General features: G+C 46.8%; 1 protein-coding gene across 1 annotated transcript in view; it reads left to right on the top strand.

The window, feature by feature from the left end:
* Nucleotides 1-14,294, top strand: part of LOC143291059 (phosphatidate phosphatase LPIN1-like) — a 37,579-nt gene that overhangs the window by 2,369 nt on the left and 20,916 nt on the right. Inside the window, exons 2-7 of the mRNA XM_076600645.1 lie at nucleotides 1,272-1,493; nucleotides 3,850-3,951; nucleotides 7,428-8,101; nucleotides 11,041-11,237; nucleotides 12,356-12,542; nucleotides 12,955-13,245. Of these exons, the coding sequence (XP_076456760.1) occupies nucleotides 1,308-1,493; nucleotides 3,850-3,951; nucleotides 7,428-8,101; nucleotides 11,041-11,237; nucleotides 12,356-12,542; nucleotides 12,955-13,245 (1,637 nt within the window). The 5' untranslated portion in view covers nucleotides 1,272-1,307. The remainder of the gene's footprint in view (nucleotides 1-1,271; nucleotides 1,494-3,849; nucleotides 3,952-7,427; nucleotides 8,102-11,040; nucleotides 11,238-12,355; nucleotides 12,543-12,954; nucleotides 13,246-14,294) is intronic.

Raw genomic sequence — 14,294 nt, 5'->3', positions numbered from 1 at the left:
GTTGTAAGTCTATGATGCAGTGATCATCAGTGCTGTAAGTATATGATGCAGTGATCATCAGTGCTGTAAGTATATGATGCAGTGATCATCAGTGCTGTAAGTCATATGATGCAGTGATCATCAGCGCTGCAAGTTAAATCATGCAGTGATCATCAGTGCTGTAAGTCATGTGATGCAGTGATCATCAGTGCTGTAAGTCATGTGATGCAGTGATCATCAGTGCTGTAAGTCATGTGATGCAGTGATCATCAGTGCTGTAAGTCATGTGATGCAGTGATCATCAGTGCTGTAAGTCATGTAATGCAGTGATCATCAGTGCTGCAAGTCATGTGATGCAGTGATCATCAGTGCTGTAAGTCATGTGATGCAGTGATCATCAGTGCTGTAAGTATATAATGCAGTGATCATCAGTGCTGCAAGTCATGTGATGCAGTGATCATCAGTGCTGTAAGTCATGTGATGCAGTGATCATCAGTGCTGCAAGTTAAATGATGCAGTGATCATCAGTGCTGCAAGTTAAATGATGCAGTGATCATCAGTGCTGTAAGTCATGTGATGCAGTGATCATCAGTGCTGCAAGTCATGTGATGCAGTGATCATCAGTGCTGTAAGTCATATGATGCAGTGATCATCAGTGCTGCAAGTTAAATGATGCAGTGATCATCAGTGCTGTAAGTCATATGATGCAGTGATCATCAGTGTTGCAAGTCATATGATGCAGTGATCATCAGTGCTGTAAGTCATGTGATGCAGTGATCATCAGTGCTGTAAGTCATGTGATGCAGTGATCATCAGTGCTGTAAGTCATGTAATCATAATAATGCAGTGATCATCAGTGTTGCAATCATTTGATGCAGTGATCATCAGTGTTGCAATCATTTGATGCAGTGATAATCAGTGCTGTAAGTCATATGATGCAGTGATCATCAGTGCTGTAAGTCATGTAATCATAATAATGCAGTGATCATCAGTGTTGCAATCATTTGATGCAGTGATAATCAGTGTTGCAGCTTTATGATGCAGTGATCATCAGTGTTGCAGGTCATAAGACGAGGTGTTGCAGGTCATAAGAGGCTGTGATCGTTGGTGTTGCAGGTCGTAAGATGCTGTGATATTGGTGGTGTTTCAGGTCATAAGATGTGGTGTTGCAGGTCATAAGATGCTGTGATATTGGTGGTGTTTCAGGTCATAAGATGTGGTGTTGCAGGTCATAAGATCCTGTGATCATTGGTGTTTCAGGTCATAAGATGCTGTGATAATTGATGCTACAGGTTTGTTGGAGGCAGTGATTTCCAAGCTGGGGCACCATGAGCTTCTCCTTCGTTGGGCGTGTTTACTCCAGTCTGAAGGGGTTTTACAATGAGATCAACTCCGCCACGCTGACAGGAGCCATTGACGTTGTCATCGTCAAACAGCCGGATGGCTCGTACTACTCCTCACCCTTCCATGTTCGCTTCGGCAAACTGGGGGTGCTACGAGCCAGGGAGAAAATTGTGAGTTGCAGTGTGGGCTCACAGTACAAGTAATTGTGGATGGCAGTGTGGGATCACAATAATGTAATTGTGAGTGGCAGTGTGGGATCACAATAATGTAATTGTGAGTGGCAGTGTGGGATCACAATAATGTAATTGTGGATGGCAGTGTGGGATCACAATAATGTAATTGTGGATGGCAGTGTGGGATCACAATAATGTGAGTGGCAGTGTGGGATCACAATAATGTAATTGTGAGTGGCAGTGTAGGATCACAATAATGTAATTGTGAGTGGCAGTGTGGGATCACAATAATGTAATTGTGAGTGGCAGTGTGGGATCACAATAATGTAATTGTGAGTGGCAGTGTGGGATCACAATAATGTAATTGTGAGTGGCAGTGTGGGATCACAGTACAAGTAATTGTGAGTGGCAGTGTAGGATCACGGTACAAGTAATTTGCGGGTGGCAGTGTAGGATCACGGTACAAGTAATTTGTGAGTGGCAGTGTGGGATCACAGTACAAGTAATTGTGAGTGGCAGTGTAGGATCACAGTACAAGTAATTTGCGAGTGGCAGTGTAGGATCACGGTACAAGTAATTTGCGAGTGGCAGTGTAGGATCACGGTACAAGTAATTTGTGAGTGGCAGTGTAGGATCACGGTACAAGTAATTTGCGAGTGGCAGTGTAGGATCACGGTACAAGTAATTTGCGAGTGGCAGTGTAGGATCACGGTACAAGTAATTTGCGAGTGGCAGTGTAGGATCACAGTACAAGTAATTTGCGAGTGGCAGTGTAGGATCACGGTACAAGTAATGTGGGTCTGTGTTAAGAAGAACGGGGAAAGAGGAGATTTGTAACACCTGTCTGACCCAGTTCTTGCCTTTATTTAATCTTTTCTTCTCTCTCTCTATCTCTCTCTCTTTCTCCGACATATTGATTCCCAGTGCATGACTTGTGGTGAACATGTGAACACCAAACTCTTTTTTATAGTCAGTCAGCACTGTTTTGTGGCATTCCCCAGGTGGTGGTGTCATGTTAGACAGTGTGTGAATATATTATATACATTATATATCAGAATGTTTCATTTGATGTGATTCTGGTCTTGCAGGGAAGGGGTAGGGGTGGAGGGATGGTATGGGTTATTGGCGAAGGAATTTCATGACAAATGTTGATGTGATGCTTTCATGGATATTGCGGTGTCATGTTTTGTAGTTGTGTTGAAGAAAGCTGTTCTGTCAGCCTTGGGGTGGGCACTGGGCTGGTATCAGCCAGACAGGGGCAGTAACTGGGACGAGTGTTGAAGAAAGCTGTTCTGTCAGCCTTGGGGTGGGCACTGGGCTGGGATCAGCCAGACAGGGGCAGTAACTGGGACGAGTGTTGAAGAAAGCTGTTCTGTCAGCCTTGGGGTGGGCACTGGGCTGGGATCAGCCAGACAGGGGCAGTAACTGGGACGAGTGTTGAAGAAAGCTGCTCTGTCAGCCTTGGGGTGGGCACTGGGCTGGGATCAGCCAGACAGGGGCAGTAACTGGGACGAGTGTTGAAGAAAGCTGTTCTGTCAGCCTTGGGGTGGGCACTGGGCTGGGATCAGCCAGACAGGGGCAGTAACTGGGACGAGTGTTGAAGAAAGCTGCTCTGTCAGCCTTGGGGTGGGCACTGGGCTGGGATCAGCCAGACAGGGGCAGTTACTGGGACGAGTGTTGAAGAAAGCTGTTCTGTCAGCCTTGGGGTGGGCACTGGGCTGATATCAGCAAGACAGGGGCAGTAACTGGGACGAGTGTTGAAGAAAGCTGTTCTGTCAGCCTTGGGGTGGGCACTGGGCTGGGATCAGCCAGACAGGGGCAGTAACTGGGACGAGTGTTGAAGAAAGCTGCTCTGTCAGCCTTGGGGTGGGCACTGGGCTGGGATCAGCCAGACAGGGGCAGTAACTGGGACGAGTGTTGAAGAAAGCTGTTCTGTCAGCCTTGGGGTGGGCACTGGGCTGGGATCAGCCAGACAGGGGCAGTAACTGGGACGGCAGTAAAACTGTGTGGCTCCACAACTAAGCGATTACTGTCGTCAGTCAGCAAGGGACTCCGTAGACCTGTGGTGGCATGGTCAGCATTGTGCTGAATCAGGTCAGGCAGAACTGAACACCACCAAAAGTGACTCGGCAGCAGTGCAGGGTCTCCTCAGGTGTGTGGTGGCCGCCTGGTGGTCTGACATTGATAGTTCCTTGTGGACTGCAGGCACTGAGGCAGCAGCTGATGAACCCAGGTGTCCTGGCTGTGTGTGGTGGGGACTCTGAATGATCCATGTGGGAAACTGTAGATGGTGGGGTGGCAAAAAAAGAAAAAGAAAAAAAGGGGTGATTGTATGGGTGTGACTGTGTGTCAGGTGGACATAGAGATCAATGGGCAGTCGGTGGGGCTGCACATGAAGCTGGGAGAAGCCGGGGAAGCCTTCTTCGTGCAGGAGTTCACCCACAGTGAAGAGGAGGTGCGTGCACTGTATTTTTGTGTCTTGTTCTGTTTTGTCACAACGCTTGTCTCTGTGTGAAATTCAGGTTGTTCTCCCCAGGGAGAGTGTGCTGCTACAGTGCCACCTGATTTTTTTTTCCTAGTTTCTGCTTGCAAGTAACATGATATAAGAATATAAGAATAACTTTATTATGTCAGATAAGTTTGGTCAGGTGCATAATTATGATTATCACAGCATAAAAAAGGATTCATGATGGAAAGCATGGTTGTAAAAATAGATATTAGGAAGACATCAATGTAAAAGCATTGCTGGCATCATTATGGACATTCACTCCAGTCATCACAGGTACCGCATCGTAAGTGTGAAAGGATAAAGAATTAATAAACATATTTCAAATATATGAAGAAAATATACTGTATTACAGTAGGGTTTTTTTTTTTTTTTGCCTTCTCTTGTTTGTCATAAGAATAGGGATATAACTGTTTTTAGGCAAGAGTTTGTGTGTGTGTGTGTGTGTGTGCGCGTGTGTGTGAGTCAGGGATCGCGTTAACGCATTTTTTTTGCGTATTTGACGCATTTTGATTTTCGCTGACGCATTTTCATAGCGCTCACGCATAACACTTACGCAAAACAACTTTTACTCCAAGCCGTATCAATGCAACTTTAGGACTGACTTGGCAGCTAGGTTTGCGATACTGAATCAGACGGTACAAGACAAAGTGTCTGTGCATGCGGAGCACTGCGAGATGCCTACGTGACTCTTAACAGCTACAGCCAATTAACAGAGTACGCGCGCACACAACACTGCTTAGCTGACGAGTTTTGGAACAGAGTGGCGTCATTACAGGGTGTGACCCTGTAGCAGGAAAGTTAAGCCTTGTTTGACTGCTGAACGTTAATCGGCTAGCCTAGGCCCTAGCGTTTTTTTGTTTTCCACTGTATCTCAGTCACGGAATCGACTCAATATGATTGTCAGGGCTTGCGGTGAATTTCAGCGCCGACGTGAGCGGTGAAAATAGGTGAGTAAACCTTTGATTTAGTGTCATAGGTCTGACGCAGTTCTGACTCTAACTTACGCGTTTTTTTGCCGACTTTGCGTAAGCTGCACGCGTTTTGAAAAAGTCTAGCGCGATCCCTGGTGAGTGTGTGTGTGTGTGTGTGTGAGTACAGGTACATAGTTCATGGAAGAACACTTGGTAAATGTGGGTTTGAAAAAAAGCTATCAGAAGCTGATCCATTGTGTCCATGTCAATATATATCTGTTTCAACATTCCTATGATGCTGATTGATTGTTTCATGAAAATGACTTTTTGGTAGCCCCAGCCGAAGTCCTGTTTCTGAGAAGACGTAAATTATTATGCTAACTTAAATCGTCATTTAAGATTTCTAATGGCTTGTTAGTGATGGAATAGTCATCACGTGTGTGTGTGATAGGTTGGTGCAGGCACCTGGCTTCAGGAAGCAGGCGTGTGTGACATAGCGTAGAACATGTTTGATATATTTGTGTAGGCACCAACACCAGATGTCAGGAAGCAGTGTGATAGGTTGATGTAGACAGCTGTGTGATAGGTTGATGTAGACACCAACACCAGATGTCAGGAAGCAGTGTGATAGGTTGATGTAGACACCAACACCAGATGTCAGGAAGCAGTGTGATAGGTTGATGTAGACACCAACACCAGATGTCAGGAAGCAGTGTGATAGGTTGATGTAGGCACCAACACCAGATGTCAGGAAGCAGTGTGATAGGTTGATGTAGACACCAACACCAGGCGTCAGGAAGCAGTGTGATAGGTTGATGTAGACAGCTGTGTGATAGGTTGATGTAGACACCAACACCAGATGTCAGGAAGCAGTGTGATAGGTTGATGTAGACACCAACACCAGATGTCAGGAAGCAGTGTGATAGGTTGATGTAGACACCAACACCAGATGTCAGGAAGCAGTGTGATAGGTTGATGTAGGCACCAACACCAGATGTCAGGAAGCAGTGTGATAGGTTGATGTAGGCACCAACACCAGATGTCAGGAAGCAGTGTGATAGGTTGATGTAGACAGCTGTGTGATAGGTTGATGTAGACACCAACACCAGATGTCAGGAAGCAGTGTGATAGGTTGATGTAGACACCAACACCAGATGTCAGGAAGCAGTGTGATAGGTTGATGTAGACACCAACACCAGATGTCAGGAAGCAGTGTGATAGGTTGGTGTAGACAGCAGTGTGATAGGTTGATGTAGACACCAACACCAGATGTCAGGAAGCAGTGTGATAGGTTGATGTAGACAGCTGTGTGATAGGTTGATGTAGACACCAACACCAGATGTCAGGAAGCAGTGTGATAGGTTGATGTAGACACCAGCACCAGATGTCAGGAAGCAGTGTGATAGGTTGATGTAGACAGCTGTGTGATAGGTTGATGTAGACACCAACACCAGATGTCAGGAAGCAGTGTGATAGGTTGATGTAGGCACCAACACCAGATGTCAGGAAGCAGTGTGATAGGTTGATGTAGACAGCTGTGTGATAGGTTGATGTAGACACCAACACCAGATGTCAGGAAGCAGTGTGATAGGTTGATGTAGACACCAGCACCAGATGTCAGGAAGCAGTGTGATAGGTTGATGTAGACAGCTGTGTGATAGGTTGATGTAGACACCAACACCAGATGTCAGGAAGCAGTGTGATAGGTTGATGTAGGCACCAACACCAGATGTCAGGAAGCAGTGTGATAGGTTGATGTAGACAGCTGTGTGATAGGTTGATGTAGACACCAACACCAGATGTCAGGAAGCAGTGTGATAGGTTGATGTAGACAGCTGTGTGATAGGTTGATGTAGACACCAACACCAGATGTCAGGAAGCAGTGTGATAGGTTGATGTAGACAGCTGTGTGATAGGTTGATGTAGACACCAACACCAGATGTCAGGAAGCAGTGTGATAGGTTGATGTAGACACCAACACCAGATGTCAGGAAGCAGTGTGATAGGTTGATGTAGACACCAACACCAGATGTCAGGAAGCAGTGTGATAGGTTGATGTAGACACCAACACCAGATGTCAGGAAGCAGTGTGATAGGTTGATGTAGACACCAGCACCAGATGTCAGGAAGCAGTGTGATAGGTTGATGTAGACACCAACACCAGATGTCAGGAAGCAGTGTGATAGGTTGATGTAGACAGCTGTGTGATAGGTTGATGTAGACACCAACACCAGATGTCAGGAAGCAGTGTGATAGGTTGATGTAGACAGCAACACCAGATGTCAGGAAGCAGTGTGATAGGTTGATGTAGACAGCTGTGTGATAGGTTGATGTAGACACCAACACCAGATGTCAGGAAGCAGTGTGATAGGTTGATGTAGACACCAACACCAGATGTCAGGAAGCAGTGTGATAGGTTGGTGTAGACAGCAGTGTGATAGGTTGATGTAGACACCAACACCAGGTGTCAGGAAACAGGCATGTGTGACACAGTGTATGTATCTGCTGCAGGTGGAGTTCCCCGCGGAGCTGGCCACGTCCCCCATCCAGTCGGCCGATGAGCTGATGGCGGAGGGTCTGGCCCAGCTGAAAGAGGAGAGCCAGCGCCAGGAGCTCCAGGCCAGACTCCACCAGCACGCGCAAGCACAGGCGCAAGGCCCCTCCGCAGACGGTCGCTCGGAGCAGGCCTCGCGACTGTACGCCCAGGAAGCACTGGGGGGCGGGCACCAGCTGGAGTCTCAGCAGCAGCAGGCGTCCCTGGTGGAGGACTATGTTGCGGAGACCTTGGACCTCTCCTCCCTGACCAAGGACGCCAAGTCGGACAGCTCCTACGAGGATGACAAGCGGAGGGGCAAGCCACGGCGCAAGGTGCTGAAGAAGAAGAAGCAGAAGCATGGGGGTGGCGGGGGGGGCATGCGCTCCTCCCCGCGCTCCCAGTCCATGCCAGAGGGTCTGGGGGCAGAGCACGACCCCATCTTCGATATGGAGGTGACTGAGTCCACGTCTGAGGAGGAGGAGATGGCGGCCTACAGCCTGGGGGCCAGCCGCAGCATGTCGCTGGACATGAAGAAGTCCATGGGGGTGGTGGGGGAGGAGCTGGAGCTGTCCCCCAAGGACCGGCGCCTCAGCAGCCTGGAGACGCTCATGACGCCCTTTAGTGACCCCGAGATGACCCCACCCCAAAGGTTGGTCACCTCCATTTGCTTTGGTTAACACTTCCTCATTGCAGCCAATTTTGTCGGTCAGCTCGATTTAGTTTGGTTAACGTTTCTTTGTTGCAGCCAGTTATCTACTTGTGACACGACAATGGTCAGCTTCATTTAGTTGGCGTTTCTTTGTTGCAGCCAGTTCTGTGCTTGTAACACTACAGTGGTCAGCTTGATTTAGTTTGGTTATCGTTTCTTTGTTGCAGCCAGTTCTGTGCTTGTAATACTACAGTGGTCAGCTTGATTTAGTTTGGTTATCGTTTCTTTGTTGCAGCCAGTTCTGTGCTTGTAACACTACAGTGGTCAGCTTGATTTAGTTTGGTTATCGTTTCTTTGTTGCAGCCAGTTCTGTGCTTGTAATACTACAGTGGTCAGCTTGATTTAGTTTGGTTATCGTTTCTTTGTTGCAGCCAGTTCTGTGCTTGTAATACTACAGTGGTCAGCTTGATTTAGTTTGGTTATCGTTTCTTTGTTGCAGCCAGTTCTGTGCTTGTAATACTACAGTGGTCAGCTTGATTTAGTTTGGTTATCGTTTCTTTGTTGCAGCCAGTTCTGTGCTTGTAATACTACAGTGGTCAGCTTGATTTAGTTTGGTTATCGTTTCTTTGTTGCAGCCAGTTCTGTGCTTGTAACACTACAGTGGTCAGCTTGATTTAGTTTGGTTATCGTTTCTTTGTTGCAGCCAGTTCTGTGCTTGTAATACTACAGTGGTCAGCTTGATTTAGTTTGGTTATCGTTTCTTTGTTGCAGCCAGTTCTGTGCTTGTAATACTACAGTGGTCAGCTTGATTTAGTTTGGTTATCGTTTCTTTGTTGCAGCCAGTTCTGTGCTTGTAATACTACAGTGGTCAGCTTGATTTAGTTTGGTTATCGTTTCTTTGTTGCAGCCAGTTCTGTGCTTGTAATACTACAAGAGTATGCTTTGTAAACTTCAGTTTGTTGTGCTCAGTGTTTCTTGCTGCAGAATATTGAATGAGTAAAATGTTTCAACCAGAGGTTGGTCAGAGTACAGCCCAAGTGTGTCCTGCCCTTCCAAGTGTTCTGGACATAATGATCAAACCCATCCGTGATGAGAGATCAACCATTCCCATTAGAATGTCATTGAGGGTAGTAGATGTCATCTCTCAACTGTAAAAACAAGGTCCCCAAAGTGATGTGGTGCATGAGGGGTGAGTCACCTCTAATGTATACAGCCTGAAGCTGGGGGTCTGGCTGGTAGTCAACAGGGCTGGGCTGAAACAGCGACCGTAGAAGCGCTGTGTTTGCTTTGGGTTTAGGAATAATGTGGAAATAGCGTAGACAGTGGTGAGTTGGTCCTGCGGTAACGCGTCCGCCTGGGAAGCAAGAGAATCTGTTGGCTTGAGTCCCACACTCACCTGTATTTTCTGTCCCTCCACATGACCTTGAGTGGTGGTCTGGACTCTGATGATTTGGATGTACTTTCTGTCCCTCCACATGACCTTGAGTGGTGGTCTGGACTCTGATGATTTGGATGTACTTTCTGTCCCTCCACATGACCTTGAGTGGTGGTCTGGAGTCTGATGATTTGGATGTACTTTCTGTCCCTCCACATGACCTTGAGTGGTGGTCTGGACTCTGATGATTTGGATGTATTTTCTGTCCCTCCACATGACCTTGAGTGGTGGTCTGGACTCTGATGATTTGGATGTACTTTCTGTCCGTCCACATGACCTTGAGTGGTGGTCTGGACTCTGATGATTTGGATGTACTTTCTGTCCCTCCACATGACCTTGAGTGGTGGTCTGGACTCTGATGATTTGGATGTACTTTCTGTCCCTCCACATGACCTTGAGTGGTAGTCTGGACTCTTAATTCCACATGACCTTGAGTGGTGGTCTGGACTCTGATGATTTGGATGTACTTTCTCAAAGCCTGAAATTCGCACAGAGAAATGTGTTATGACAAAAGGGAAACATATTACGTTACAATAGACTTTGGGAATTTCCCTAGCACCTAGCAGACTTAGTGCTGCAACGGTGGCTTGTGCCTTTCGGCCCTGTTGTGCCCGTGTCTCTCCGAGGTGGATGGAATTGTTCAGAAAGACATCAGAACCTTCAGTACTGTCTGTGGTTGTGGGAGAGGGCATGGCGTGGGGACTGCTGGTGGAAAAGTTAGGACCGGTTGGCAGGCCTGAGTGGGATGACCAGGAACAGTACTGCTTGCTTGCTTAACCCTCTGCGCCCGGACAGAAAAATTCCAAGGGAACTTCTGAATCCTGTGTGAAGGGAAGTAACTCTGTACTGAACTCACACATACCCAACTGAAAAAACAAAAATCATGTAAAATAAGGCTTTGTTTATTTTGTTGCAGAAGACAGCTCTTGATATGCAGAAAACACCATAGTTTTACATACAAATAAATTTGGGAATATTTTAAAAGTGAAGAGTAATTAAAAAGCATTTTGAAACAAAGTCTTAAGCTGTGTGTGGGTCAAAGATGATGAAACCTGACTGTCAGCGCCGTCTTCTTCAGTTTTTAATGGCTGTCATGTCCTCCATCATCCACCATGGCCTGGGCAGTCCCTGGACCCCGGGCTCCTTCAGAGGATTGCACCCTGGCGTGTTGAGATGCCTGAGTTCATTTGACAGGGGAAATGGAATGAGCAGAGACAACGTGGTACTTTTACATCCTGCCCTCAGGGCAAAGAAAGCCAGTATAGTTATATGTGGTCACTCGTCTGCTCCTTTGGTTTTTTGTTGCAGCAGGTGTGTAGTGAATGATATATGGATCAGCCTGCATGCTTCTTCACACTTCTTGAAACTAAAACTGAACTCAAAGGTCTTACATCTGCTCCTTTGTTTGCTTGATGCAGCAGATGTGTAGTGAATGATATATGGATCAGTCTACTTGCTTCATCACACTCCTTGGAACAAACTGACCTAAAGCTTTGTCGTGCAGTCCGCTGCCCACGCGGCCCCCGTCGCCGAAGAGCGACACGGAGGTGGACCGGCAGCACACGGAGGAGAACCAGCAGAAGATGCTGCAGGAGTCGGCGCCCACCTGGGACTGGGGCCAGTTCCCCACCCAGACGCCCCTCCCCCTGCCCGACCAAGACCCGGGCCCCCACACCATCGACAGCGCGCTGGAGAGACAAGGTACTGTGTGTGTGTGGTGTGTGTGTGTGTGTGTGTGTGTGTGTGATGACTGCTGCATCGTGGTCACTTTGTTTGATTTGATTTGGTATGATTACTTATACAGCGTCTATCCTGGGTCAGAGACCAAGCTCTAAGCGCTTTACAAACTCGGGGTCATTTACACAACAGGCTGCCTACCCGGGTGGAGCTGACTGACGGCTGTCATTTGGCGCTCATCATTTGTTTCCTGTGTCGTTCAATCGGATTTCAGTCACGCACACATGCATACACACTCGGACAGACATGTAACATTTTACGTGTATGACCGTTGTGTTTATTTCCCTATTTATTTGCATTGTATTTATTTAAATGAATAAAAAAAATTGAAAGGTAGAGAAAGAGTCAGCTGTGTTGCCATGAGTGTCACTGACCATCCACCCCTCCAACCCCCACCCCATCCCCTCCCTCCTGCGGAACCTTTGAAGCCGGCTTCATTGGGGGAGTGACACAGACAATGACAAGTAGGAGGTGGGTATTGTAAGTTTTGTTTAGGGGGGGACTGAAGTCCCGTCAAAAGGAACACAAGACACGATGTTAAAACAACATGCCCAGCTTGTCTGTTGTCTCGGCAAAGGAGAGGCAAGGTCACCAAGGTATGCTGTGAAATATTGGGTGGTACATTTTGGAGTGTCTGTTTTTTTGGGGTTTTTTTTGTTCTTTTTTAAAAATTTGTGATTCAAATTAACTTACTATGAAAAAAAAAATTTAATAACAGATTTTTTAGAGGGTGACACATGTCAGTCTTGAAGGCCTTGCTTCTTTTTAAAAAAAAAATTTTAATAGATATATTTATTTTTTAAAATTGTTGCCCTTCAGTCTAATACTTGGTGAGATTGAATGCAACACGAAAGTGGACTTTCCACTTTGGAATTTGCACTTTTTCTTTCTTTCTTTCTATCTTTCTTTCTTTCTTTTTCTCTTTTCCTTTCTTTCTTTCTTTCTGTTTCGTTTATTACTTTTTTTATGTGAAAAAAAAAAAAGAAGCCCGTAAGAGTCCATTTGTGAAGAGTGGTTACAACCCAAATGATGGGTTTTGGACTGCTCAGTTGACGCCTTTTGTTTTGTTTCATGAAACGCAGACTCGGAGAAGACGAGCTCAGGAGGGCTGCTGTCCCTGTGGGGGTCGCGCCCCAAAAGCCAGAAGAAAGTGACGGTGGCTGGCGCCAGCTCCAAACAGTCTGGAACAGAGGAGAAGGGCATGTACCTGGATGATCTCACCTCTTTGGAGGACCCTGAGATTGCCAAGCTGTACCTGGGCAGTCCCAGGTGAGTTGTTGTGGGTGTGGGTGAGTGGGTGGGTGGGTGTGTACGTGTTTGTGTTGTTTTGCGTGTGTCTGCGTGTTGTTGTTGTTGTTGTATGTGTGTGTGTGTGTGTGAGTTGTTGTGTGTGTGTGTGTGTGCATGTTTTTGGGTGCTCCCTCCTCATCAGCTTCAATGCTTTCCATAGAAAAACCAGTGCCGTATGTTGCTACGGTTTGAAACCAACTTCATGTTGAAGAGTTTAATGATATTATATATTGTGTAAACTGACTGTGCAAATCTTGCTGCAGAAGAATTTCAGGTGCGTCTCCACAGCAATGATAGCATTTTACTGTATGGCATTGACACTACTTCTCAGGAGAGAGGGAAACCCAAGCTATGATAGCATTTTTTGTAAGACACAGTGTGTCCCCCCCAGGTTCCAGTCCATCCGGGAGCGTGAGCGTGAGGAGGACAGTGAGTCAGGTCGTGGGGCCTCCCTCCCCCAGTCCCCGCACTCTGTGGACGGCGCCATTGGCGGCCCGGTCAGCTTCCTGGAGTCTGAGGTGCGCCACCTGGGCCCCGTGGCCCTGTCCCTGTGCGGGGGGCTCTCTGAGCCGGACGGCATCACGCTGGACAAGTTCATGAAGAAGGTCATGACCTACGACGACCTTGTGGAGCAACCGAGCGTCATCAGTAACCCTGACCTGGTGGTCAAGATTCGGGAAGGGTCAGTGAAGGGGGCATGGGAGGTGTGGAAGTGTTAGTGTGTGTGTGTGTGTGTGTGTGTGTGTGAGAGAGAGAGAGTGTATATGTGTGTGAGTGTGTATGTGTGTGAGTGTGGGTGCTTGTTTGTGTGTGAGTGCTAGTTTGTGTGTGTGTGTGTGTGTGAGCGCGCACGCGTGTGTGTGTGAGCGTGTGTGTGAGTGTATGTGTGTGCATGGTGGTGGTGGTGGTTGGTAAGAGAGAGCCCAACGATTATTGACCAGTGGGGTGCTTTGGGTTGACAGGTGTGTGTGCCGAGTGGAAAGATAAAAGTGATAGTGTTGAGAACCAGATTCATTTCTATTATCTCAGTCAGAGACAGTAAGTGTTGTGAACTCTTGTGACAACACCAAGCCACTAGCAGCCAGCAACAGTTGACGTAAAACATGTATGATATAACACAGACACACACAGCAGCCAGCAACAGTTGACGTAAAACATGTATGATATAACAGACACACACAGCAGCCAGCAACAGTTGACATAAAACATGTATGATATAACAGACACACACAGCAGCCAGCAACAGTTGACGTAAAACATGTATGATATAACAGACACACACAGCAGCCAGCAACAGTTGACGTAAAACATGTATGATATAACACAGACACACACAGCAGCCAGCAACAGTTGACGTAAAACATGTATGATATAACACAGACACACACAGCTGCCAGCAACAGTTGACGTAAAACATGTATGATATAACAGACACACACAGCAGCCAGCAACAGTTGACGTAAAACATGTATGATATAACACAGACACACACAGCTGCCAGCAACAGTTGACGTAAAACATGTATGATATAACAGACACACACAGCAGCCAGCAACAGTTGACATAAAACATGTATGATATAACAGACACACACAGCAGCCAGCAACAGTTGACATAAAACATGTATGATATAACACAGACACTCACAGCAGCCAGCAACAGTTGACATAAAACATGTATGATATAACACAGACACACACAGCAGCCAGCAACAGTTGACATAAAACATGT

This window comes from Babylonia areolata, chromosome 16, assembly GCF_041734735.1.
Source record: "Babylonia areolata isolate BAREFJ2019XMU chromosome 16, ASM4173473v1, whole genome shotgun sequence".
Lineage (NCBI taxonomy): Eukaryota > Metazoa > Mollusca > Gastropoda > Neogastropoda > Buccinidae > Babylonia > Babylonia areolata.
This window is presented reverse-complemented; position numbering and strand designations above follow the sequence as displayed.